The sequence below is a fragment of the Zeus faber genome, assembly GCF_960531495.2.
Source record: "Zeus faber genome assembly, chromosome: 4".
Lineage (NCBI taxonomy): Eukaryota > Metazoa > Chordata > Actinopteri > Zeiformes > Zeidae > Zeus > Zeus faber.
The window spans coordinates 27,383,385-27,411,110 of NC_137191.1; the positions used below are offsets into that span (position 1 = coordinate 27,383,385).

The following is a 27,726-nucleotide window of genomic DNA, read 5'->3' on the forward strand; positions in this document are numbered from 1 at the left end:
TTAATAGCAGAACATTTTTATTATAAGGTTACAAAATTGTAATTCTTGGAGTGATTGAAGTTGAAACCTGTTCTAAACAATACAAATGCATTGCACATCATATCCACTTATGTTAACATGATAAAATAGAATATAGTTTTAAAATATTGGCATCAATATAATGACATGGGTTTTTATGAGGACGATTTTTTTTATGTGTCGTAAGGACAATATCCTAAACTTTTCAAATATGTGGAGTTTTAACTGTGTGGAAAAGGGAAAAAAAGTATAAACGTGCAGGTTTAAGGTGCAAAACTGAAAAAATGCAAGTCTTATTACATGAACCACCACCAATAGTGAACATTACTATTAATTGTGGGGGGAAAAAAAAAAAAAAAAAAAAGCTAATGATTAATTAGCTGTAGTTCCCAAAGCAACCGATAACTGTGTTTAAACTCTAAAATGATCATGTCCAAGCTGTCGCTGTAGAATTGCGGTAAAAATGAATTTAGTATAATTGGCAGACAAGACGTATTCCACAACAAATTGACCATTTCTGACTACACCAGGACACCTGGAATACCCAACATTTTGTGCAAAAGACAGTAGAAAAGTGAACAGTCTTAGCCAAATATCAAAGTTAAAGATACAAACTTGATACAACAGTTTAACAAAACAGCATAATTCAATCGTTATCATTTCATATCATGATGCAGCAGTTGAGTAGAAAAAGACAGCAAGAAAAAGTATTTGTAAGTTTTGTAGGAAAGATAAACCTCTCCTTGAGTGAGACGAGAAAAAAATATTTGGCTGTGATAAATGCATTTTAAGGCTACAGAAACAATAAGGCTATAGAAATGGTTGAATACTTTCATAAAACGTTTGAATATAGTTTTAATATGGCTAATATTTCACTTTTGAATTTTACATTCGGCCACGTTGGAATCACTTGCATTCCCACAGTTTCCACTCTAACTCTTTTCATTTTCACTGGGGTACAGGCTCGGATACCTCGCTCGGCACGTCCATGTCCTCGTCACTGTCCGGGCCAGTGCGGGGGAGGAGGCGGCGCAAGTTCAGAGACTGGTCACCGCGCCTTTAAGAAACAAGGTGCACGTATGATTTTTACATCGTAGACCAAATATTTGATGCATCGGGAAAGACGAAGGAATAGCAGGTGAAGGGGTGAGGAACTAGATTGAGTTAAATGATAAAAGGGAAATTCTCTCACCTCAGCTTGCTCTTCAAGGTGCTGATCTCACGGTTCATGGAGTCAGCCGACTCGGTGGTGTCGTCCAGCTCCCGCTGCAGCTTCCTGCGGTAGGCATTAGCCCGCGTCACCTCCTCCTCGGCCTCCTCCAGCTGCCGCTTCAGCTGCCGCATGCGAGAGTTCAGCTTGTCCGCCTTGGTAGGTTCACGGGGGAGAAGGAAAACAGCGTCAGTAGGACGTCGTCCAAAAATAAGCACGAGTGAAGACAACGCTCGATTAGTCCAAGGAAAACTAAGTTGTATGAAGATGCCAAGTTACAAACTTCAGAAAAGAAGAGCTAAAGTCATTTCTGACTTTGGCGTCTGGGCTCTAGTGCTCATCATTCCCAGAGAGGTGTACAGAAAACATAGACATACTTAGTGAGCTAGAAATATAGGAGTGATGAGAGTTGAATCCCCCCATTGGATAGAAGAGTAGAGCCCAACAGGTGAATGCAAATGAGGTGGCGGGAGCCCAGCAAACCAGGAACCCAAGCAGGTAGAGCAGTAGTGACTGACTGCCTGCATAGGTCATTTCATGAGGGTGTGGAGAGGTGTAGTGCCGTTGTGTTGTCGGACAGAACTAGCTACGTAAGCTACGGCTCATTTGCGTGGATAGAAAAACTGTGATACGAAGAAGTGACGATTATCACATGGATTTACATATCATAATTTGCAGAATCTCCATTACTTTCCAATTACTGGAAGAAATAAAACCTATCTTAAAAGCGTTTTGCATTATCAGTCGTGAGGTCTACAGTACCTGGTCTTTGAACTGCTCTGTGTTGCGCTTTTCATCGTCGACCTGCATCAACACCTCCTTTAGCTTCTTCTCCGTCCGCCTGACCAGTCTGGAGGCCTGCTGGCGCTCCCTGATGTGAGGAGGACAAGCAAATAGTCGAAGATGGGAAAAATGTAGTTGTCCAACTATCACAATTGGTCACATTGATTGGATGATGAAGCGGCAGCGGCACTCACTTGGACTCGACATCCAGCTGCTCCTCCAGCTGAGTGATCTTGGCCTCCAGGGTGGAGATGGAGGTCTTGTACTTGGACTTGATGGTTCCCTCCACTTCCTGCAGCTTCAGCTTCAGCTCCTTGTTCTGGCGCTCCAGCTGTGAGCGCAACCCCTCCAGGCGCTGCGAGGTGCTGCGCTCCGTGGCCATTTCCGTGGTCAGCTGATCATTCTGCAGCAAGGGGGGGGGGAGACACGCTTGGGTATGTTTGAAAACCAAACCACTGATCTGGCTGCAGTTGATCTTATAGATCTCCTGAGGCCTGTCCTACAAAGCAGGATTTGGGATTAGCGAGGTAAATTCAGGTTTAACTCTGGGTTTTCAGTGTCACAGTGGTTCACTTTTACCGGGGTAGATCGCCATGGTAACTTATGCTGCACACCCAACCAGGTCCGAAGGAGGTTATGTTCGAGATAACAGATTAACACGTATAAAAGCACCACCAACTGACCAATTAATTATATTGGAAAATGGCATCACCATTCCTATAATATCCCGTGAACCTGGTGCACACCAAATCAGAAATATTAAATTAAGAACACAACCTGCTATTGCTTTTCTGATTTTGGATTCTAAATCTGATACGAAATTATCGAATGATACACAGATTGGCAGTGGTATTGATAACTTATTAACTTACCGTAATTTCCGGACTATAAGCCGCTACTTTTTAATCCACGCTTTGAACCTTACGGCTTATCCAATGACGTGGCTAATTTATGGATTTGTCCCGCTTTCACAAGCTTCATACCGCCAAAAAACTGAGCAAAACACACATGTGACTGTGCTCAGTTTTTTGGCGGCATGAAGCTTTCATTAGACCAATGAAATTGCCGAACGGGTTAAGGTGAAACAACGCAACTGTTTAGATTAAATCGAGCGTGCTCAAACTTCCCTTCATTTACGGTAGTCATTTCGTCACCCTCTTCATGGCAAAGACACAAAGAAATGCATATGATGCAGCTTTCAAGTTGAAGGCGATCGATCTGGCTGTTGGAAAAGGAAATAGAGCTGCTGCACAAGAGCTTGGCCTTAATGAGTCGATAAGACGTTGGGAACAGCAGCGTGAGGAACTGACTCGGTGCAAAAAGACAACAAAAGCTTTCGGAGGGAAGAAAACCCGAACTAGAAAATGAGCTCAAGACTGGGTCAACACACAGACGGCCAAGGTGTTTCAACTGTGCAGATCCGACTGAAAGCCAAAACAATCGCCACCGCAATGAAGTTTGAGGATTTTAGAGGTGGACCATCGTGGTGTCTGCCAGTGGGTCCTGACAGCGTGGAGCATTGTCAAAAAAAATCCACCATCATCAACAGGTTTCGAAAGGCTGGACTGCTGCGTGTTGAAGAGGGAAGCATGAGCTGAGCGGGGAATTTGCCTCCGGATGAAAGTGAGGAGAGCGACAATGAAAACGAGCCAACATCGGATGAAGCAATTCTGAGGCTATTCAACTCCGACACCGAAGGAGATGACTTCAGTGGTTTCAGTGCGCAGGAGGTAGAGGTAGATAGTGACCAATGACTTTCTTGGTAGGCTACTGTTTACCGCTAATTTTTTATTTTTGTTACAAGCCGTGTTTCAAACCTGTGTAAAGTTCATTTGTTTCAATGTACCGGTAGGCACCTGCGGCTTAGACATGTGCGGCTTATTTATGTTCAAAATAAATATTTTTTTAAAAATTCAGTGGGTGCGGCTTATATTCAGGTGCGCTTAATAGTCCGGAAATTACAGTACATATTCATGTTGTCTGCAGGGTTAGGGTTAGACTGTGTTGCTTTTAGCCCAGATTAAACATTTTAAATTCTTCATATTTGTTTAATATTAGAATTTGCTCATCTTGTGTAAAATAAGCTGCTCTGGAGACTTGTCCATGTTTGCGATTGGTCATATGGTGCAAACACCGCCCCATTAACGTGAAGGCCTTCATAGCTAGGTTGGAAAAACCTGGGTTGACTTAAGAGTTGATAACCACCGTCATGACACCGATTAAGCGCGATTGCGGTTGTTATGCTTAGTGAAGCCAGCTAACGAAAACATATCCTGGGTATGTTGGACTTGCTTTGTAGTATAGGCCCCACATCTGGAAGGCTTACAGAATCCCCTTTCCATTGGCAAGATTTGTATCCGGCCAGCTACAAATCCATTACAGTGTTTCCCCAACTAATAGTGATGCAAGACTCGCAAATTTGTTCGTAGCAAACAACTCTTTTAAATGACTCTGGAGTCAGCAACCACGCCGGAAAAAGTGAATCTTAAACTGAAAATCATTAACTCTCGTTTCTCATTTACCGGAATCCCTCCCTCCCTCCCTCAGCGTGCATTAAAACAACTGAATCAAATGAACAAAGACTCTTTTTACTCATCAGGAACGGAATCTCATAAAAGAGCTTTCATCAGGAATAGTCCTCACCATCAGAGTGAAACTTGTTCTGATGAACACAGAGCTGCTATTCTGGCTGGATGATGATGATTGATTAGATAAATTGGTGCAGCTCTGCAATTTTGATCTTGCAACACAAATGCAAATTTCCATAATTTATTATTATTACACCTGGCCAGCTCTCACGGCATGTTAGTGGTTGAAAAATATTGCATTACATGTAATCATTCCAGACAATGTTTCTTACATTTATGAGTAGGTTTCTGGAGAATCATTGCCAACCATTGACATCATTGTAGTTAGAATCCTGAAGTGAATTTAATTTAGCTCTTAATATTTCCCACAAAGCGGAGATCTTCTTTTACCTGCTGTGAGGTTCTCTTCAACCGGTCGTTGACCATCTCTGTGTTCAGCTGTTCTTCTTCCAGCTCCTCCTCGACCTGGGCGATACGAGCCTCAAGCCTCCTCTTTTCGTCAGCCATGAGGGAGCTGGGGAGGAGGAAGAAGATATGCTGGGTCATTCAAAACGTGGTCTGATTCTTCTGTTTATAACGGGTAAATGGATCATCTCTTTGCATTTTTTGCTCAGCTGTGTCGTACTTCTTCATGTTGTGGCTGTTGACCTCGTCCTGGAGCTCGTCTCTCTCAGCCAGGGCCTGTCGCTTGAGTCTTTCAGAGGTGGCCAGGTCCTAGAAGAAGACGGAGAAGAGACCCTCTGTGACACTCGCAACTTACAGCAACCGGACCACTAGCTGTATTGAAGCTTTGTAACCGCATCTGATGAGTCGTCATATTACGCACCTCTTGGAGCTGCATTGTTTCGGCCTCCATGGACTTCACCTTCTTCTCATTATCCTTGGCCTCGTTGAGAGCCTCCTCCCTTGAGATACGCAGTTCGTCCAGTTCCCTCATCAGCTCTTTCATCTGAGCCTGGGGAACAAACCGAAGATATTGCATTAGATGTACAAATTTACGGTTATACTTTGCTGTAAATAGTCTCTACATTTTGTGGACTGATACAGCATATTTTCTGTACACGTCAAAATCAGCACTATTCACTATGTATACAATATAGCCATAAATCTATGGAGTATTCATAGTATATCTACACTGCTTAGGATAAGGTTTTTGTTGTTGACTTATTTTTATTTAACTATCAAGAACAACCATATACCTAGATTATAAGAGAAATAAACAGCAAAAAGATGAGCCTTTACCACGCCAACTAGTTCATGACAGCTTTTGCCTGTATCCCCATTACCTGCAGTTTCTTCAGCTGTTTCAGGGCCTCGTCCCGGCCCTTGTTGGCGATGTCGATCTGGATCTCCAGCTCGACCAGGTCCAGCTCAAGCTTCTTCTTAGCCGACAGGGCCTGAGAGCGCTGCCGGCGCTCATCCTCCAGCTCCAGCTCCATCTCACGGACCTGCAGGGCAGAGATGTGAAGGATGTTGAGATAAACTTTAGGTAGTCACATACTTTAGGTAACTTGTCGACAGAAAGTAGTCAGTGGTTGTGGTTTATTTGAGCCCTCCCTTGTACCTGTTTGACCAGCTGTTTCCTCCTCTCTTCTCCCTGCTCGTCGCGGGCCTGCAGGTCGCGGTCAAACTGGGCCTTCATGGCCTGCATGTTGACCTCCAGACGCAGCTTTGCATCCTCTGTGGCCTGCAACTCATCCTCCAGCTCCTCCAGCTGGACTCTCATCTCCTCCAGCTGCTGCTCCATGCAGCGCTTGGACCTCTCCAGCTCGTGGACCTGAAGAAGGGAATCCAGGAGAGAAAAGGTGAAGAGACTATACCATCAACACTGTTAGGTTAAAGACTATAAACTTTGCTCTTACACTCTTGCCGGCATCGTCCTTGGAGGAGACCAAGTCTTCCATTTCGGCCTTGAGTAGCTTGCTGGCACGGTCAAGCTCGTCCTTCCGGTCCGTCATGGTCTCTAGCTCTCGGGTCAGTGTCAGGGCCCGGGTTTCCTTCTCCCGGGCCTCAGCCTCAGCTTTGTCCCGCTCCTCTGCATACTGGGTTGAGATGGTCTTCTCCTCGGCCAGCATCTATAACGAGGGTTGGATGAGAGCAGAGTTCACATTAGTTATAAAACTGTCACTCTGCCTGGCGTTAAGCAATTATTTCGCTGACATACCTGGTCAAACTTCCTCTGCTTCTTCTCCAGGCTGAAGACAATCTGCCTGAGGTGGTCCTGGTCCACCAACAGGTCATCCAGCTCCTGCTGCAGCCGGGTCTTAGTCTTGTCCAGCTTGTCGTAGGCCGAGACCTTGTCCTCCAGCTGTTGGACCATGTTGTCCAGCTCCCTCTGCAGACGCTTTCGGTTCTCCTCCGACCCCACCAGCGACAAAGCCTCCTGCTCCGTCTTCTTCTTCATCTCCGTCAGCTGTGGGAGAGAAGAGTGGGGATAGAGGAAGGATGAAGAAGCTGGCCCTTTCTATGAGTAAACGTGGCTGTTGCTGACTTTAGGGCCCAGGTCAAGAGGTTGGACGCGGTGGACCGACCTGGGATTGGAGGCTGGCGACCTGCTTTTCCACGTTCCTCTTGTTCTCCTCCTCTTCCTCCAGCATGTCTTTCAGGTTATTCTGCTCATCCTCCATCTGCCGCAGGCGGGAGTTGAGGGCCAGTTTCTGGCGCGTCTCCTCCTGGAGTAGCTCCTGGGATCAGATAAGGAGACGACCGTTTTAGTAATTTCATAGTCATTCAATCGTAAAATGTCAAGCCAGGCATCTTATAAATCATAGGTGTGTGTGTGTGTGTGTGTGTGTGTGTGTGTGTGTGTGTGTGTGTGTGTGTGTGTACCTGTGTGTCCTGCAGCTGAGACTCCATATAAGAGAGGTCTTTGTTGGTTTTGATGCCGTTGCTCTCGGCTTGATTTAGAAGGCAAGATACGTTCTCCAGTTCACACTGAAAACAAGATAAAATTAACAAGTTAATAAAATGTCCCCTACCCACAAATCAATTAAATGCATGAAACAATTGCGTTATCCCAACCTTCTCTGAACATCTTCGACAACACCCTCCTCCAAACTCTCAACCTCTGAGATGTCTGTCCTCACCTGCAGCTTGTCTGCCTTGTCGGCCAGCTCGTTCCTCTGCCGGTCGCTCTCCCCATGTTTGACCTGCAGCTCCTGCACCTGAGACTCTGCCTTCTTCCTGCGGTGTTCAGATTCGTCCTTGCTCTGCTTCAGGGTCTTCAACTCGATCTGCAGCTCGTTCCACTCGCTCTCCAGCGCCTGTTTCGACTTCTCCACAGACACCTTGTTCTGGAGGGGGAACGCGAAGCACACCGGAGATCAGACTGTTAGAACGTGTGCGTGTTCAAGGCACATTATGCAGCATTTTCCCCTGTTTGTATCCATTTACCTTGAAATGAATAGCCCCCTCCAAAAAACAACAAAGATGCTAAGCTACTGCTTTTCATCCCTTCAAGTTGACCTCATCAAGGTGAAAGCCAAGGTTTACGCTAGTCTTAATATGCCTGTGCACTTCTTTTTTTGGCTTCACTTGGGTTTCTCAAAGGCGACCTATGATGCTCTTCCCTATTCTCACACACACACCTAATGACAAAGGAATCACAGTGAACAAAACACTCAGGCTGCACAAACTGACGCCATCTCGTCAGAGACTTCTTTATATGGTTATCTGCTCCATCCCATCCGCTGTGCATTTCTCCAAACAAAACCAATACAAATGGTGTGTTATTATTGCAGATTATTTATTTTCCAACGTTTACATGAAATAAAAAATCCCCATGTGTGAGAGTCCTAGTGCCTCGTGATGTGGTGTCCATGTCTTCCACAAGATTGGCGCACGGCAATGAAAGTTGGAACTAATTTTTAAATGAGGCCTTGTGGATCCAATATGAGTGAAGATTCAGCAATTGGATCGCTTATTTCTCATCTCAAATTTTTTCAGAAACAGATTTTGGTGGACTGATAAATCAATGAACGTTACGGAGTAAATACAATGAAACCTGGAAGCCATGCTCAATCCCCATTGGCTCACAGGACTCAAGGCCTCGGGAGGGTGGCTCCTTCCACAAAAAACAGTGAGTTTTGGAACAAAAGCATTATAGAGGCATGTTAGAATGGCTCAAATGTATAATCTGAGCGGCAAGACATGTTTTGGGGACCTCAGAGACATTAACTTGTGTATAAACTACATCCACAATTAATAAACATGTTGGTTTCACACCATATTTTAAATGGAGGTGTTAATAGTTATTATTTACTTTGTTTTCATCAGCTAGAAAAAAAAAAAAATAGAGATTAAAAACCCCTCCAACACTGTTCTCGTCTGAAAACGAGGATTCCAAGGAGCTGGTAGCTTTATTTATCAACAGAGAAAATAAAGTGTCTGTGCAGTATAGTGAGGATAGAAAAAGGTCCTTTATGAGTAATTGAGTCTCATTTCTAATTTCAGGGTTTGTAGGGTAAACATTTTTCATCACAGGCCTCGAGCTTACAAGAAGAACAATGGCAACATAACACCAAACAATGACATTACTTATCCAGTTCATTTTCTTACCCTCTTGGCCATCTCCAGCTGTTCGTTGAGCTCGTCGAACGCCTGATTGTGTTTTTGTCTCGTGTCGGCCATTTGCTGCTCGTGGACCTTCGCCTCCTCGTCCAGCGTCCTCTTGAGCTGAGCAACCTCCGACTCACGCTTGCTCCTGGAACAGCAAGCAAGGAAGAGTGAGGAAAGACAGGGATCGCTTATGTGCGATTACATGACCAGTTACGAGAGGCAGGTAGGTTTCTTAAAGATTGTTTCTCAAATATTGGTAAAAAAATATAAATATTTTTAAAGAGACAAGATGCAATAGTACATTACTTAACAATTGGTTACTGCCGACCTCCACTCTTTACACAACCTCCTTGTCTTGAAACAGCTAAGGCATTTGTCATTAGACAGTTGACAATTGCCGTACCCGACTCAGAATCTTGTCAGTCTAATCGAATTCGAGACTATTCGCGTCAAAACAGTGTTTTTATTTTAGACGTAGGTTGTTTTATTTTACGTCTGCTTATGGAACTAAACCGTGCCTAATGGGGACACTCTCCCCGATCACCCCCTCTCCATGCGTTAGGCACATAAAATAATTGTAACAAATGTACGAGTCGCGTCCCGTTCCTCCGTGCCCCGTCCCTACATTGTTTTTAGTTGTTTTATTTGGAGTAACGGCTCATGGCTCTCCGTAAATGGGGCGCACGGAGCGCCACATAAATATATTCATGATTCCCCTTATTTATAATTCCTCATTGAAATGTTATCCCTTTTTTTTTTTCCCCCTCAGTCGATTGACCGGTGTCCGACTTATGATTCGACTCGTCGACTTTCAGCGGGCAGCTCTACATAAACAATACTAATAATAGTAGTAATACTTTATCTGATTTGACAGGATTCTTGCCACAGTGTGTGACTCAAAATAAAGATCAGGACCAATAAACTCCTAAAAAACGGCGATGTGTGCTTCTCCAAAAGCCACTGGTGAACAGTACCTGAGCTCCTGCTGGGCGGCGGTAGAGTCCAGCGTGTCCTCCAGCTCCGTCTTCAGCGCCTCCAGCTCCTCTCCCAGGTCGCGGCGGTGCTTCTCGGCCTTGGTGCGCGCCTGCCGCTCCAGCTCCAGGTCCTCCTGCAGCTCGGAGATCTGGGCCTCCAGCTCGCGGATGGTCTTCTGCGCTCCGTTCTTGGCAGCCGCCTCCTCCTCCATCCTGCAGGCGAGGGGGGGAACAGGGGAGAATGGCAAGATGTACGACTAAGATCGGGATAGGTATTTAAATCATAATTTACATTTATGTAAATATGGTGAGTTTTATGTATATTTAGTTTTGCCTAAATATGATCTAATTGTTTTTTGTTCTTTCTTCAAGATGCTTTGTTAATGTGCTGCTCCTCAATAAACATATTTGATATAGATTTACAATTTTGTGTTTTACTGTATATTTTGGAACACATTGCTTTTTAGGCTACATCTGTTGTCTATCACTTGTTTTAGTGTATACTGTCATATCTTGGATTTATTGTATATTTTTCCATTTATTACCATCTTTTTTATATTTTTATTCTTGTTGTATTGATTGATATTATTTTGCCTACTGCTTTGATGTGACCTGGTGAGACAGTGACAATTTCCCTTCAGGGATGAATCAAGCTCCCATCCATCAAGTCAGGGCTTGACGCTAACTTTTAAAAGTGGTTGCAAGGCTAGCCACCAGGCATCAGCATTTGGTTGCCGAAACTGAAAATATGGGTGCCATTTTTAGTCTCCTTGAATTTTAAGCAATTATTATACTATGCAGTTATACGTCAGCATAATCGTGAAAATGTGACAAAATAATGTTCAAACGCTTTATAACAGTAACCACCAAAATTCTTTATAGTTTGTGTTTTACAGTTGAGATTACACTAACTACCTCCGGACACACTTAGCCTGTATCTCTGTCTCTCTCTTACATCCACATGTACAGTATGATCTCACCACACAGACAGTAAGAATCTCAATAATCCTGTTTGTCCCCTCATTGTTACAGTAACAATGGTATTTCTAATTTGCATCTTTCCATTTAAAAGTAGCTCTCCACTGTCAGCCCAACAATCGGCGATATATTTGCGCCGGTCGGTGTGCGGCGTGCGCAGGCCCGCTCGGGTGGAGTAAGGATTTTCAGCGAATGCAATCATGGAAGAGATTGTTGCGAAAAAGAATACAAATTCCCCGATACAGGATTATTTTGGTTTTAAACTGGATGCAACCGGCAAGCCGAAGGACATAAACAAAGTCTTGATCATTGTAGACGCGGAGACCGGCCAACGGTGACCCGGTGGTTGCAAACCTCTGCTCTACGGAACCTGACATGACACAAGGCTCCAGCAGAACGGAGATAGCTCAGACCTCTCCATTATGCATTTACGCCACTGCTCTACACTTGCCTGTTTTACGAATTATCAGTCTCAAATACATTTAAAACTTAAAATTGTCTGACAATTATCAATCCATTACCCCTGGATATTCAAACAGTAGGGATGGCGCCTACCTGGTGAGGGCGGCCAGTAGCTCCTCCTCCTTCTTGGCCAGCTGGGCGCGCAGCTCAGCGATCTGGGCCTGCAGGTCGGCGATCTGGTCGTAGAGGTCGGTAGAGTCTCCCTCCAGCTTGCGGCGACTCTTCTCCAGCTCCTGCCGCTGCTTCTCCTCCTTCCTCAGACGGTCTGAGAGACGGAGCAAAAAAAAAAAAGCAAAAAAAAAAATAAAAGGCAAACAAGATGTGGCTTTCTTCATACATGCCAGATGCGTCTGCGTAGATTAACATCAATGTGCCAGAAATGTACCCTCCAAATCCGTCATCATGGCTTCATGCTTGTTCTTGAGCTTCTGTAGGCTCTTGGACTTCTCCTCCTCCTCAGCCAGGTTGGTGGTGAACTCAGAGATCCTCTCATCCAGCAGCTTCTTCTCCTGAATTGAAAATAAGTGTATAGCATGCCTGTTAGGAATGCAGTGGTACTGATTACCTATTTTAGTCAAACATCTGACACAGTGCCAATTAGCCAATTTTCAATGCCATGGCCTTTCTGCGGTCTGAGTGTCTATTCTGACCTCTTGAAAAGGTTGAATGCTATAAACTGGTCTATGACTTTGGAAAAAACAATCTCACAGGATCAATGGAAAAAAGGAAGTTACAGAATATGACTTAGTGATACATTTGATAAAAATCGTATGTAAGACGAGACAGAAAAATAATAAGAACAGATTCCATACTCCACCTTGTTGAGCTTAATGTTCTGGTCATCGAGCAGCATGATGTCCTCCTCCATCTTCTTGAGCTTGGAGTCCATGGTGACCTTCTCCAGTTGGAGCTTCTGTCTGGCCGCCTCCTCCTCGTCCAGCTGCTGCTCCAGATCCTGAATGAGGGAAAATAATGTAATTTACAAACTTCATCCAATTAATTCTGAACCTTCGCTTTTGTTGTGAAGTAGAGTACATACTAGAAGCCTCTGGGTGAGAGTAGATTAGAATCAATTTAGCCGGGTACGTTTACATATACTAGGAATTTGTTCTGGTGAGGTTTGGTGCGTTACACTGCAGAGCATTAGTATAGAAAAAAGAAAAACAATTTGAAAATATATTGCAGCGGGTGGCAATGCACGGGGTCCAGATTAGTCGCATTAGTCACAAATTACAGTTTTCCTAATTCCTGTGAAATGCAGCATCATTCCCTACCGACAATGACACCGTGACTACTCTGTGACCAATTTTCAGTTTTTGGAGTTCCCATGAAACATAGCATCAATTCCTACTGACAAGAAATACAGTTTTACGAGTTCCCATTGAACGCATCAGCAGTTCCTGCCGTCTGTCGTCTCCACGTGGGGCGACCAATACACACCAATGAGCCCACAGTGCAGCGCAACCCGCACCATGCAAAAGCCCCCCCCCCCCCAAGAGCCACAACCTGTACATATATAAAAAATTGGATGATTATGTCATAAAGCGACCTGCTTCGCCACTCCACCAACCCCAGTGCCTTCGCTCAGCAACTTTCAGTGCGTCCGCTTCCTTCAGATTTCCTTTTGTTTTTCTCCTGCTCCAAATATACTGTAGACATGTGGATCAAACTTGGACCACAGCATGTGTGGACTGTCCCAAACACAGCGACCATTCATTTGTATCTGTGGGTTCGACAGTTTCTGAGCGGCAGGCGTTATTGACGGGTAATAATGGCTAGGAGAATGTAATACCAGTGTTAATGCACATCAGGGTTGCTTTTCTACTTTTGAACAACGGTTTCTAGGGTCCAGAGTGAATGGAAAATATGCAGAAGTTCAAAAGATTTACGTAATTCTAACTTTTTGGTTGTAACTTAAACATGCTGTGAGCGCTTAATACTGGAAAGACTGTGCCCGAGGGAAAATCAAGTGAAAGTATGGGTGGATCTGTCAAAAAAAAAAAAAAAAAAAAAAAAGGGGGGGGGGAATATGAATTACTTTGATATGACAAGCTCCAATACGTTTAATAAATTAGGTATAAATAAAATAAAGACATCATCAACATGGTCCAAGCTTATTGAGATACTGTGGCAAATTAATAAGAATCTGGGCTGACCGTGATGTTCTGCTGCATCTTCTTCCTCTCGGTCTGCAGCTGCGTGACCCGCTCCTCCTCTTCCTCCACCCTGGACTCCAGATCGTGGAGGATGTCCTCCAGCTCCTGCTTCCTGGTGGACAGCCGGGACCTCATCTCCTCAGCCTCTGTGCACAGCTCGATCTCTGCCTGGAGCTGCTCTTGCAGGGCTAGTTTCTCACTGTTCAGCTATGAGATCAGACGATGAGGGAACAGTTTGTATCATAACAGAGATCAAAAACAAATCCAACGAAATGGACACACCTGTGACAACCTTCACAGAAATGGAGCAACTTCTACCTGCTGCTGCTTGGCCTCAAACTCCTTGAGTTGCTGCTCGGCCTCAATCTGCCTCTCCTTCACCTTGACCAGCTCGTCTTCCTTAGCCTGCATTTCCTCCTCCTGCCGGGTCACCTGCAGCAACGGCTTCACCTGGGGGAGAGAAACAAAAAGCAGACACATTTAGTTAGACGTGGGTTTAATGAGGAACAGTGCTACATCTAATGAGATTACAGGTTTTTAGAGTTCAAACAATATCTTCCATCTGTCTACAAGTCTTTCTCAGTTTTACAATAGTTAGTGGAACACTGTTTCCTTCTAGTGTCAACATTACTGTATGGACACTAATGTTATGAAGCTTTAGCAGTGATATCATTACGATTAACGAAGAACTGAGATTGAATTGAAACACTTAACATGCTAACAATTCACGACAGATGTAATTCCTTGTTAACCAACGGTTGACATTAAGTGCATAGATGGTGTTCTGAAGTTCAATTCGAACTGAGCTGCAGCCAACAGTTACCTTGGTGAACAGCCTCCACCACTGCCAGTTCCTGAGCTTCAGGTAGGCAGCACAGTTCCTCTGGATCACCTTCATGGCAGTCAGCTGCTGCTGCCGCTTCGTAAAGGCTCTGGAGAAAAATAAAACAAAAAGGTCAACGCCAAGAGGTAAAGTGTCAATTCATATCGGAACAAAAAAAATAATAATAAAAAAGAGACTGCGCAAACTAAATGGCAGATTTTTTACACCCGACAGGAAATGCTTTATTGAAAAGAGTTTTAGTTTGAAAAAGTTGCACATTCTAAAAGCTAGAATTTATAATATACAATCTGTATGAAAATGGCAGCGTTGTTCCATACTTGCGTGCCACGTATCCCCTGCAGTACGCCTGGAAGCTGATGATGACGTCAGTGACCTTCATGTCCCTCTCCTCCTCCAGGTGGGCCAGAACACCGGCTCTGAAGAAGACCTTACTCTGACCAATGCGGTACAGGTTGGGGTCCAGCTCCAGGGCTTTGATCTGTTGTTAAAGAACAGAGACATCAAGTACGACTGAGAGGAGCTCAAGTGTTGAGAAATGCTGAGAAATAATAAATGAAGTCTTGTTCCTACTGAAGGTAAAGCTAAAATGATAAAACGTAATGTGATTTCAGAGATATGCTATGACAAATCATTTTCTGCCCAGAAAGTACTGTTTTTTGTGAATTTGACATTTTGACAACATGAGGGAAGAGACTCGATTTAAAGCCCTAGGCCCGTCTCACATGACAAGAACCAAGCCAGTATCCAACTGTTTATTTAACCTTTATTTATCCAGGGTAAACCGGCCAAGCACACATGCTCTTCTAAAAGCAACGCAGGGGGCTAAAACTCAGACATTTTTCTCGTCATCCATAATCGCCTCCGTGTGTGAGGCAGCAGTGCAATGCACTGCTGCCTCACAGCAAGAAGGTCCTGGGTTCGATTCCCGCCTGGGGCGCTGTTGGCACCGTGCTCCGGGCGGGTTATCTCCCAAATAGGAGCCTTTCTGTGTGGAGTTTGCATGTTCTCCCCGTGCTCACATGGGGTTTCCTCCACCAAAAACATGCACCCGTCATCGTCTGACCAGCGATTGACACTCGTCACCTGGTCCCCGGGCGCGTCCACGTATGCTGCCCACTGCTCCTGGCTGTGCCCCCGGAGGAAGGACAAGCCAGGATGGGTCAAAAGCAGAGGATCCATTTCACCGGCCACCATCAAAAGCATGTGTGTGTGTGTGTGTGTGTGTGTGTGTGTGTGTGTGTGTGTGTGTGTGTGTGTGTGTAAGCATGTGTTGTAGTGTGGTGTGTTGCGTGATGAATAAAGACTGTTCTTTCTTTCGATCCCAAAAATTTGATTTAATATAGTTTCATTTATGAAGAACTGCACTCCGTGTCCAAGTCTTACCATGAGAACACAGGCTTGCTTGCCGTCCATGAAGCCTTTGGGAATGGCATTTGCAGTGAGGATCTCGTACCTGGGAAGACAAAAAAAAAAAAAAAAAAAAGAAATTATAAGCAGGCGATACCAGATTAACTGCAGTCATCTAAAAAGGTCCAGTAACTGAAACTGTACTTCTGAAGCTTCCAGAATGTAGGGAAGAAAGTGCTTATACACTTTCAGGTATTTTGGGGGTCATCCTCCACAACAGAACATTTCTGGATCCTCTAGCTGAATAGGGTTGTCATGTAACATATAAAAACAGTATCTGTGTTTACCACAATTTTAAAACCCCAAAGTGGGTGTTAGTATAGCTTAGCCTCTAATGCTACAATATAGGACTCATTTTAATGTACTGTCTTTCTATCTAGCAGGGATTCGGTGATCTTCATTTTACTTTTGAGTTGATTTGATTTTTTTTTTATATTTCACCATCACAAGTGCTTAAAACCAGAGTAAATCTAAACTTTACTCGTCAAGGACAAAACGTCATGCACATATGCCAGGTTACCTCTGCCTGAACTCCTGGAAGACGATGCGGTTGGGGAAGCCCTGTCTGCAGATACGAATCCCCTCTAGGACTCCATTACACCTGAGCTGTTCCAGGACCAGATGGGGCTCCAGCTTTCCAGCCTGAGTAGGGCGAGAAAACAAAAAAAGAAGGAACTCTCAATTTTGAAAGCCATAAGTAATACTGGGGTTGTCTGGTGTCTCAGCAGCTACTTCAAATCTAATTTAGTGCAAAATATAATCTTTTAGTCATCTGAAAACAGTTAAACGCTCACTGACACTTTAATATGTATATATTTTTTCTGTGTCTGTACCTTCTTCTCGTGGTTGGGGATGATGCAGCGGACAAAGTTGGGATTGGTGTTCCTCAACGTGGCCATCAGGTTGCTCAGCTGCTCTTTGTACAGCTGGCCCACTGTGCGGAACATACCCTTTCGGGTTTTGAGATGGCCGTGTATAGAGTCGGCCATCCCCGCCACCTTGTCCATGCCGAGAATGCGGTCCACTGGGGCAAGAAGGAGACGAAAGCAGGACGGGTTACATGACTACTTCAGGCAACCCACACAAATGTAGTGAGACTAAATCCAAGTCCATTATCTTCAGGGTTTATTATCAAGCAAATTTCAAACACCAATCCAGTGAATCCAATTTAATATCCTGTATAATAACAAAATTGTGGAAAATACATACCGTATTCGTTATTAGAAAATATATTAAAAGTATTTAAGTAAATGAGGCACCATGATTGAAATGTATTGAAATAGAAATCTCAAGTTTCCTACAAGTGGGATAAGAGCTACATACATCATTTCAATAATTCCCTCATATTATTCATAAAGACGAATGTTTTCTCGATGCTTGGAAAACAAGCCAAATTTTGAAATAATGACCTTTTCCATCCTCCATTGAGAATATGTTCTACTACATGCCACCACTGTACTCACCATCTCTCCAAAGATCGGCGATAAATTTATCTGTGGACTGGTTGAGCAATGTGGCCACACACTCGTTCAGAGGATCCATGTTCTTCATCAGCCATTCATCCGCCTTGTAGTCCACCTGGAACACATGAGAAGAACCATGTTAATAAATTAGCAAGAAGGAGCTGTTTTGCACATTTTTTAAGAATTCATAGAACAAATACAATCCTATGCAAGAATGCAACACAAGGATAAACGCTAATCCATTGAGTGACCTTTCCAGCGTAGTGCATGATGCAGAAATCGGAGTCGTCCTTGAGCTTCTTGGCCTTCTGGAACTTGGAGTTGTCGCCCTGCTCCTGGATCACCTTAGCCACGAAGCTCTTGTCCGTGGCCTTGGGGAACCAGCACTCCTCGTCCAGCAGAGCCAAGATTCCCGGGGGCCCGTTCTGTGAAGAGAGGCCAGAGGGAGAGCGGGATGAGTCAGTCAAAAAAGGCCCATCACATAGCATCCCATAGCTGTTCAACTGTGAACTGCATTTACAGAAGTGGTGGAAAATGCTTCAAGGTTTATTTAGGATGTTATGTTTTGTGTATAAAGCTGTTCATAGTTGCGGGGTATAACCCAAACAACCCCGAACAAGTAGAGGAAGATTACAGTATTTGCCATTAGGTACTGTAGTACATTAACCTTACTTTTAGCAGATATGAAGCTCCACTCTGCAAAGTTTCACTTTAAGTTAATCTGAATTTTAAAAATTAATAAATGTGAATGTACGAGGAATATTTCGATTGCTGCATAAAAGCTAAGCATAATAGAAGAAAATGAAAATAAATAGTTCAAACAAATAAGGCAGGTTAAGGCAAAACATCACCATATGAGTGTAGAGGTCAGTGAGGAATACAATACAGGGGGTGATATCTTACTGGTTTCTCGATGAGGTCGATGCAGGGCTGCAGGTCAAGGCCAAAATCAATGAAACTCCACTCGATACCCTCCCTCTGGTACTCTTCCTGCTCCAGGATGAACATGGTGTGGTTGAAGAGCTGCTGCAGCTTCTCATTGGTGTAGTTGATACATAGCTGCTCAAACGAGTTCAACTGGTGAAGTGGAGAGAGGAATGAGAAAATTATATTTTATATCGATTTTTATTGTCATTAGAAAAACAGATACACTTCAACCAAAGACCAGGTACGTGGGAATCATCGTGAAGAACCAGACTCTTTCAAAACATTCAACAGCATCTAAGCCATGTGCATCCCCAGTGAAATTAATCTTTACTGATATAGGGGACAAAACAGCAATAAAATCCTCATTCTACCTCAAAGATCTCAAACCCGGCGATATCCAGGATGCCGATGAAGGATGCCCCCTGCCTCTTGGTCTTGTCCAGGGCCTTGTTGATCCTCATCACCAGCCAGCGGAACATCCGCTCGTAGGACGCCTTAGCCAGGGCTTCCACGGCGAACTCAGCCTGCTCCTGGGTCTGGGCCTTCTGCACATAATCCCTGCCAACCTGGAACACACCGCAGCGGGTTGGAGGAGAAAGGAGACTTGATTGGGAAGTTTGAGATTTTAGCACTTGTTTTGAGTCTTATGTTAAAGAGGTGAACAGAAGTAGCCTAAGCTTCCAAAGTAATAACTTACTTAATAGGTGCACCAATCAGAAAGGATGAGTCTTATACCAACCTTTATCCTGGGGGAGAGGATGGCGCGTGTGAAGTCGGTCACATTCATACCCAACAGGTGGCACACTTTCTGGGCAGCTATGGGTGAAATGATTAAATGGTTGTTTATTGGGTGAATTTAGAGAAAAGGTCAGTAAGGTCCTCACAAGTATAGTAAAAAAATAAATAAATATGTGTGTATGTGTATACCAGTGTCATCTGGCATGGAGGCCTGGTCAGAGTGACGCTCTTTCTTGAAGCTCATGTTTCCAAGCTGAAGCACGGCAGACACCACCTTCAACAAACCTGGGCAACAAACAAAGCCTTAGAAGAACCAACCTTTTCTATTTGGCGGACAAAGAAAAACAACACATAGAAACAATAGGATTTGACTTGCTGGGAAAATGATAAATAACCACCTGGAAACATCACATCATCAACAACATCTAACCCTGCTAGATAGAGTAATTGCCAAGAGTAATTACTTATTTACAGCCACCACAAACTCTGCCAGTTTCTCAGTGCCAAGAGAGATGAATAGTTATTAAAATCATTATCAACACATCCATTTACAAATACAATTCTTCTAACAGATGCTAAAGACCTCAGTTACCAGTTCTTTCCTCTTCCGGGATGCCCATGATCTGGAAGGCCTCTGTGGTCTCTATGAACATGTCTTTGTCCTGCTGCCCGGGAATGGTCATGTTACCGTTGGACAGGAATCTGTATTTGCTGTAGTCCTCCAGACACAACTCAGCTAAAAAAAATAAAAAATAAAATGTATATATATTAGTGAATGAAGCTTACTCAGTGTAAACTGGTATAAATTCTGTCCTCATGGAATTACACATCCTTCGCACACATACCTGAACTGTAAGACATTCCAGATATACTTGTGTCTTTTTTTTGTAATTGTTAGCTACCCAACTAACTGATAACTTTCCTAACATAACAAATTCCGATGGCAGATTTCCTATTCAACTCAAACTAAAATACCCGGATCAGTGCATTTTTCCGCACAATTTAATTTTCTCATTTCTCACAGCGCAACTTGTCGCCTGCTCCGGTCAGCATGTAGTAGAACACGTGGAAGCTCCTCTCCTCTTTGGCTTGTCTGACGGCTCGGGACTTCTCCAGCAGATCTTATAGCGTCCCCGTCAAGGGCACAATGGCAAGAACTAACTCAGTAATGGCACAAGACAAATCCTCGATTAAAAACACAGAACAGAAGAAGAACTGGCACGTCCACAAGGATACACGTTTCAATGTTGGCTCCGACGATGTATCCGTTGACGTCGAAGTTGATCCGGATGAACTTTCCCTAGAATGGAAATAAAATGAAAGAAGGTGGAGAATAAATTTACATCTCCATTATCATCTGCTTTACAGGTGCAAGTTCTTCGATTGGCTGTAGAATTAACTTACAAATCTGGAGGAGTTGTCGTTCTTGACTGTTTTGCCATTGCCAAAAGCCTCCAGGATAGGGTTCGCCTGCAGCAGCTGTTTCTCTAGCTCTCCCTGATGGCGAGAGAGGGAATAACGGTACAAACTTGTAGCTCAGTCATCTTTTATTGGATTCCCTTGTTGTAACCGTCTCTCTAACCTCCTTGATAATTTTGTGAAAGCATGAAATGAAACCATGCGTTTTGTGTCCTGGCAGTAACATTGCTTTTATAGGGGATGGGATGTGCAGTGACTCATTTTGCGTCGATATCAAGCTACACATTCAAAAGGAACGGCCTCAGGGGGTGTCATTTTCCAAATCAACCACAAGCACACACAAACACGCATGCAGATGTTGGCTCTTGGCGCATTCTGTCAAAGTTTCTTAAGCTATGGCAAGTCCACTCAAGTTCATTGGCCTTACCCCTTAAGCATGACACATCCCAGTCCATGTAGGCACAAAACAAAACAAAAAAAAGATAACAGCAGAAAGTGCGCACACACACACGCACACGCACACGCACACGGATACTGGATAGACGAGAAAGACCGAATCCAGATCCACAGACATAATGCAGGGGGACAATAGCAGAAGCGGGGTGGAGTTTACTGAGAGTAAAGCCCCAAACACCGCAGCACGACTCATTGTTTCAGACGAACAGGGGAGAGTTCCTCCTCCCACTGCATTTCCCAAAAGCCCCGGACAGGAAAGGTGAGCTGTTAAGTAACTAAATAAATATGCAGAGCAATATAGCAGAGAAATGTACTCACTTGTGTCAGTACTGCACTGCCCTAGAGATGGGATGAGAAGAGGAATAGAGTTTAACACAGGTTGTACACGAACACAACTCTCTACATCAGCTGCGGTCAGGGCAGAGGAGCGTGGCGGGCAGGTCGAGGCCTGAAATAAGAATGTCAGCCCTATGGCACGTTGCAACTTTCTTTGTTCAGGAAAACCAGGCAGCGAGAGGGAATGTGTTAGAAAGAAGGACTCTGTGCAGACATCAAGCTGATGGAGAACGGAAGCCCAGAAAAAAAGAAAAAAAAAAAAGGGAACGGTAGGATGGGTGTGTGTCTGTGTTCTTTATTCTCTTAGGGCAAAGTTGTATGGCAGAATGACAACACCACTATAAATGGAGGTCTCAGTTTCCACTTTCTTATCCTGCTTGACTAATTTTGGGGCTGTTTGGTGGTTCTCCATGTAAAGACACACCCCAAGTAAGCCACTTCATTGGAACCTTTTGTTTGGTGAAGAGACGAGAAGGTTCTTCCAAAATAATTTGAAGAATAAAATACACCAATAGGGGAATTGGCAACAGGGTTCTACTTTGTATTAAGAAAAAAAAAAAAAAAAAAAAGAGCGAGATAAATAACTTATGTATGGTAAAGAACATCCTAACTCAAAGAGTGAATGGAAAAATCTACAATGCTGGGGGGGGGGGGGGGGGGGGTGGGGACACTACAAGAATTCCAAATAATGAAAGGAGATGCAGTGCTGTGGGCCAAAGACAAGGACCTGTTAAGCCTTAAACACATTGAATTACAACAGAAAGGATGCCGGAAGGTGAAAAAGACAAACATAAAAAAAAAAAAAAAAATTTAACCAAACTAAACTCGGACATTCACCAACCTGATCTCTCTTGGATTTGAAAGACGAGGCGACGTGGGCCAGGTACTGAATGACCTTCTTAGTGTTTTCGGTCTTCCCCGCACCCGACTCCCCTCTGGAAAAAGATATGATTACGTATGTCAGCTTTATGTTTTATACTGTATGTTATAAGGGTGAAAACGGTTATATAAAGTGGCTCACGTGCAAAGGATGGACTGATCCTCACGATCTGAGAAGGGGAGGAGACAGGAAATAATGAGATGAGTACAGGAGACACGAGTTCAGCTGCATGTGTAAAAACAAAATAGCTGCAAAACAGTTGTCCCACCCTGCATCATGCTCCTGTAGGAGTTATCGGTGATGGCGTAGATATGAGGCGGCATCTCATGCCTCTTCTTGCCCTTGTACATCTCCACTATCTCCTCCGTGTAAATGGGAAAGTATTTGTACGGGTTGATCACCACGCAGAAGAGACCCGAGTACGTCTGGGTAAGGAAATAGAATTTATTGATATTATTTTATAAATGTTTTGTATTTCTATTGTATGTACATCGTTTAACTTAAAAAGAAAAACAAAAAAAAGAATAAAAAACAACAATTAAGAAACCAGTCTGAACTCACGTAGATGAGACCAGAGTAGTAGCGATCCTTGAGGTTGTGCAGCACAGAGGCCTCGTTGAGGCAAGTGAGCTCAGCCATGTCCTCCACCTTGCTGAACTTAGGCGGGTTCATCTTCTGGATGTCATCCTTGTTCACCTTGACCTGCAGAAGTTGCACAAGATGGTCTTCAGTGGAACGCGATTAGACTAAGTGAGAACATTCAGCACTGAGATTCTCATTGCTGGCGGGAATCTCTGCTCAAAACATTAACTGGGTTGCTAAAGGGAAAGAAACGTCTGGAATAAGAAAGTAGGTTTCACAGCTGAACTTTGGCCTTCACCTTCTTGCCGGAGTCGGCGAGCTCCACCACACACTCGTCGCCACTCTCCTCCTTGACGGAGCCGGCCTCGAAGCCCAGCTTCGCCGATGGGATCCACACCAGCTTCTTGCCTGCCCAGTCGGCCTGGGCCAGCGGGTTGTTGACCATGCTGCGGTCCCCATACAGATACTTGTTTGTGTCTGTCATGGCGGCTTCAGGACAGAGAAGAGAATAAGCAGGATCAACATTACATAAAATAAAGCCTGGGCTTAAGCTACTGCTGTGGTAAGAGTGATTTCTCATGGTGGTCTCAAAATAGTATCCTATCGCAATTTCATTGTCAGTCCTTTGACACTGCTGCTTTATGGAGGTTCTTAAGTTTTATTTAAGTAACAACAACAAATAATCACGACTACAGTAATCACGATGAACACGCCCAAATAACCTTATAAGCATAAGGATCAAATACAATACGATGCACAAGCCCTAAGACGTTCCACTCCATCTAGTGACAGCACTTTAGAAATCTTCCCCAAAAAAACAAACCTAGGGGCATTCACAAGTGTAATCAGAAGCAATTATTTTTTTGGTTGAGCCTTTGTAGTTGGATTTACATGCACAAAGTTTGCATACCATATAGATGAACACAAGAACAAATCTACCTTCATGTTTGTAAATAAGCGTTGCACAATTTTGACCTACCAATTCTGAAAAACGAAGGCATTTTTGCGAAAGATAGATCATTGAAATATACCATTAATTTAACCTCGCATCACCTTTGGTGATTATTCCTCAAGGATATTGATGCAAATACAAGCCAGCGCTGTGGAGTTCACAATTAAGTCAAGCAGTGTATTTAAGGACAGGTTCTGGCATCCTCTAGGTATGTTTTCAAGAAACAAAAAGGTCAGGGAAATGTTCCTTCCCCACAACTCGTGATATCCAATGCAAAGAAAAAAAAAACAAAAAAAAAAAAAAAACAATCCTGATGTTAAAACTCCAACTTCCGCTCATCTAAACACTCCAACTCACAAGAACTCCTTGAAAACCAACTCCACTATGGGGGGGGCATGGGCCGGCATGGTGATAAAATCTTGCTGTGAATTAGCAACATGGACAATCAATATAAATACTGAGTGTCTTCACCGACAACTCAAGTATACATGTCAATTGTTGTGGGGTGGCATTCATTTACCATTCTATAGCTGGGGACAGTCTTACACAATGCAGCTATAAGTGCAGAAAGGCACATTGGGTGGGAGAAATTAGTAGCTTTTGGGGCTTGGTCAAAATATTTTTGTACGCAATAATCAATGGTGCAAATATCAAGAAATGGTTTGAAATTTATTCAGAGTTTATTTAAACCATGTATTCTTATGAGTCCATCACTTTGGAGACAAGTCGTAAGAAAGACACTTAGGGCCCTAGGAGCATCTGGTCACTTGTTATACAAAAGACACTTTTTATTTGGCATTTCTGTCATTTTACAGTCTAAGGTGACAATTGTTGAGTCAATTCTGAGCTTGTACATTGAAGTCCCAAAACACGAGACACATTGATAACGAACAAGTCTTTGGACCGGAAAACTTTCACAGAGCCACCGTCAACTCCCACCCCCCCGCCCCTCTCACCTTCCCTGACTTACTCCTCGGCTGCACCTCTTCTACCTGCACATCCCTTGACTCCCCAGCAGCCCTGCATTCCGTCCTCACCCGCTCATTAGGCAGGGAATTCCGCAAATTCTCCAACGCTGCAGCCCCGTTCCACCCGCTATCTCCACTCCCATCGCAAGATTCTTAAGTTTCCGATTGATCCGACCTCTCGCGGCGAGGCTAAACATATGCACAGTCGCAGACGGCGCATTTGGGGCTCGATGCATCAAAGCGTCAGGTGTGTTACGTAACGGGGCTCACTGTTGCTTCAGTGCAGTCGGAGAGGCAGGAAGGAATGCCGAGAGCAAGTTTGGGCAGAGAGATGAATATAATTCGCCGTCACCACACCCCAAGCCTCAAAGCTAACGCACACGACCGGAATAGAAGTTATCCTGAGGATCCTTTATTCACTGTAGATCCTCCTTCACTTTGATCATCTCTAATGGCATGAAGACGAGTGAACTTAATACAAAAAATTAAAATTGAGAGCATTCACAGATTACAATCGTCGATGATGTTTTTATACAACTCTTCTCTCTCTCTCTTCCATTTAAGCTTTCATAGCCAATTCAAAAGTTAAATATAAACAGGTTTTAACCAATCTAACATTTTCTAAGGCTTGGCTTTAAATCGATTCAGCCAAACCTCTGCCCTCCCAATCAAGGGAGATAGTGGTTGACTATGTGCAGAGTCCAAAATGCTGAGAGAGCAAGAGAGAGAGAGATAAAGGGATGAGTGAATAAAGTGTCATCTGTGTCTCTCTCTAAGTTCATTATGTGATTAGACTCTCAAAACATTGAGCGGGGCGGGGAGGGGCATTTTGTTGGCTTATCAAGTGCCATCTAGGGCAGCTCAGACAGGTAAGCACAACAAGGCCTAGTTTTTTTTATATACACTAAACTGTCTTCATCGTCCACCGCAAATGGACCAACTTCCTCAGGAAGTTGGTAAATTCTGCAGCTTATTGCCTTGACACCATCTCTATCTGCATGCTGCCTCATTAAACTGCACTTCAAATTAAACCAATTCTGAAGAACTCAACAAGAACCCATCCCACCGATGGTGTCACCAGTATTTCCAGTAAGGGTTACATCGGGTCCCCTCAATTAGTCAATCGTACGACCCCTGACCTTTGAGCCTGTTGTTTGGTCTGTTGTTTCTGCCGGCAATGCAGGGACAGACTGACAGCGTAACGCATCTGAGGAAACATAATCCCCCGACTCGCGTCCGTGTGCCGTCCCTGGACGTTCTCAGCCGCCTTCCCCGGCGTCCTGTTCAGCCCTGTCCCTGGCTGCCAGTCAATCCCTACTTTGCACATGACCCTGCAGTGGCAAAGCCCCACCATCTGCAGCCTGGCCGGGGACAGAGGTGTGTTAAGGGGGAGGTGAAGGGCCCAGTGAGTCCTGGTGATGTGACAGTAGAACACAGGCGCTGGCCCACTTTGGAGGTTTAGTAGTTAACGGGAAAGGGAAAGGAATTTCCATTCCAGTGCCTAAGCCATCAATGGGTGGAGTGGAGTCGACCACAGTTGGATCAAAGATCACTGTTGGGGCGGATGGAGTGAAGACTTAAAAACGCACTTTATGGCAAAATAGCGAAATGATTTCATTCGTTTTAACCTGTGCGCCCGTGATGGGGCACTTTGAGTACTCAGAATTTGTATTTCAGAAATTTGAAATCTCTGTGTATGACTGTTATTTGCAGCAGTCATCTGATTGATCAAAAACAGACTACAAACATTGTCGACTATTTAATGTGGTAATACGCAAGTTCTATTATCCCGAGGGGGGGGGGGGCACACGTCTGGGTGTGAGCAGCTCGAATTCTGACCAAGCTACCTCCGAGGTGCTCGGAATTGGAATTTCGGTGAAGTACAACTTAAAAACACGGACACAGCAGACGCCTCAACACAAACAAGGCGACAATCATAAGGCGGCAAAGCCGTCGCATTACACAGTGAAGACCTTCAGTTCAAACAAATAAACCAACCACACAACAAGCAAAACATGTGGATAATCCCAGGGCCAGGTGCGACTCATTTTAGAATATTAAAAAAAAAAAAAAAAAAGTTTGGTGTGTGTGTGTGATGGGAGTGGGCGTGTGTGGCTCTGGATATTACTGATAATTTAGACCGGTGATTTTCAACTTTTTTTTTCCCCCCACACGAAGGACCTTCAATTTGATACACATTCGGCCATTTGATAAGATTTGGTTTCTGCGACGCCAATCTGTGAAGGCTTTTTTTTTTTTTTTTTTTTTTTTTAATACAATATAGTCCAATCTTCCACACCTGTCTATGCTGTAGTTTGGTAGAGTACAAGGAACACGCTATCAAATGATAATGGTGCATTTTAACTAATTATCATTTTGCTGCTCCCGCTGAGGGCAACAAGGCCCGTCTTGCAAGCTTTTAAAAACGTGTTTTCATATTCCAATAACGACCGCGCGGCAAAGGCGCACGCACGACTTTAAAGGGCCACTCCCAAAACCAACCCCGCACATTTTCGCGTGTCGTTCAAACCAACAAACAAAACAACACAAATGCTTATAAGCAGCGTCTCGCAGAGTCGAGGTGTAAAGCAAAAAGGTCAAAAAAAAAAACCAAAAAAACCAACCCGACATGTACCTGCTTGTGAGCTGGAGGCACTGCGTGTGGAGTGTTGTTGCGGCGGACACCGAGTGACGCAGCCTCCGCGGTTTCCTCCTCGTCTTGGCTTCTCCTCACCTGGTTTTCTGTCCGCGCGGGTGTGATCACTGTCAGGTAAGTCACCAAGCCCCGCCCCCTGCGGCTGCGCGGCGTATAGGAGAAATGCAGGGGTGTGGCCGGCGCGATACCTGTTCAATCCCTATTATTTCTACCCATCCGTTTATATATATATATATATATATATATATATATATATATATATACATATATATATATATATATATGTATGTATGTGTGTGTGTTTTTTAATTATAACTTGTGCCAAGTGAACTAAATGTATTTATTTAATTGATTGTATTCATCAAGTAATTA

General features: G+C 44.0%; 1 protein-coding gene across 1 annotated transcript; it reads right to left on the reverse strand.

Moving 5' to 3' along the window:
- Positions 1 to 27,421, reverse strand: LOC307229694 (myosin-9-like). The gene is made up of 43 exons (XM_079999737.1): positions 27,334 to 27,421; positions 23,077 to 23,267; positions 22,758 to 22,898; positions 22,465 to 22,621; positions 22,338 to 22,365; positions 22,158 to 22,251; positions 21,299 to 21,319; positions 20,510 to 20,602; positions 20,342 to 20,405; positions 20,128 to 20,226; positions 19,698 to 19,841; positions 19,295 to 19,390; positions 19,107 to 19,183; positions 18,739 to 18,933; positions 18,344 to 18,517; positions 17,692 to 17,865; positions 17,441 to 17,555; positions 16,811 to 17,001; positions 16,498 to 16,619; positions 15,954 to 16,023; positions 14,888 to 15,048; positions 14,550 to 14,658; positions 14,045 to 14,176; positions 13,727 to 13,933; positions 12,388 to 12,525; positions 11,956 to 12,079; positions 11,664 to 11,835; positions 10,131 to 10,343; positions 9,157 to 9,301; positions 7,686 to 7,892; positions 7,429 to 7,533; positions 7,131 to 7,283; positions 6,764 to 7,012; positions 6,462 to 6,674; positions 6,164 to 6,376; positions 5,886 to 6,047; positions 5,426 to 5,554; positions 5,225 to 5,313; positions 4,990 to 5,113; positions 2,206 to 2,414; positions 1,991 to 2,099; positions 1,211 to 1,383; positions 1 to 1,075 (listed from the first exon to the last, which is right to left on the reverse strand). The coding sequence occupies exons 2-43, from the start codon at positions 23,260 to 23,262 to the stop codon at positions 967 to 969; spliced, it is 5,886 nt and encodes a 1,961-aa protein (XP_079855863.1). The 5' UTR covers positions 23,263 to 23,267; positions 27,334 to 27,421; the 3' UTR covers positions 1 to 966.
- Between the last annotated feature and the right edge of the window lie 305 nt (positions 27,422 to 27,726).

Coding starts and splice junctions, on each gene's coding strand:
- LOC307229694 (XM_079999737.1), bottom strand. CDS start 23,262: ATGACAGACACAAACAAGTATCTGTATGGGGACCGCAGCATGGTCAAC. Junction 22,622..22,757: donor ACTACTCTGGTCTCATCTAC/GTGAGTTCAGAC, acceptor TTCCTTACCCAG/ACGTACTCGGGTCTCTTCTG. Junction 17,866..18,343: donor TCGACCTCATCGAGAAACCA/GTAAGATATCAC, acceptor CTCTCTTCACAG/AACGGGCCCCCGGGAATCTT.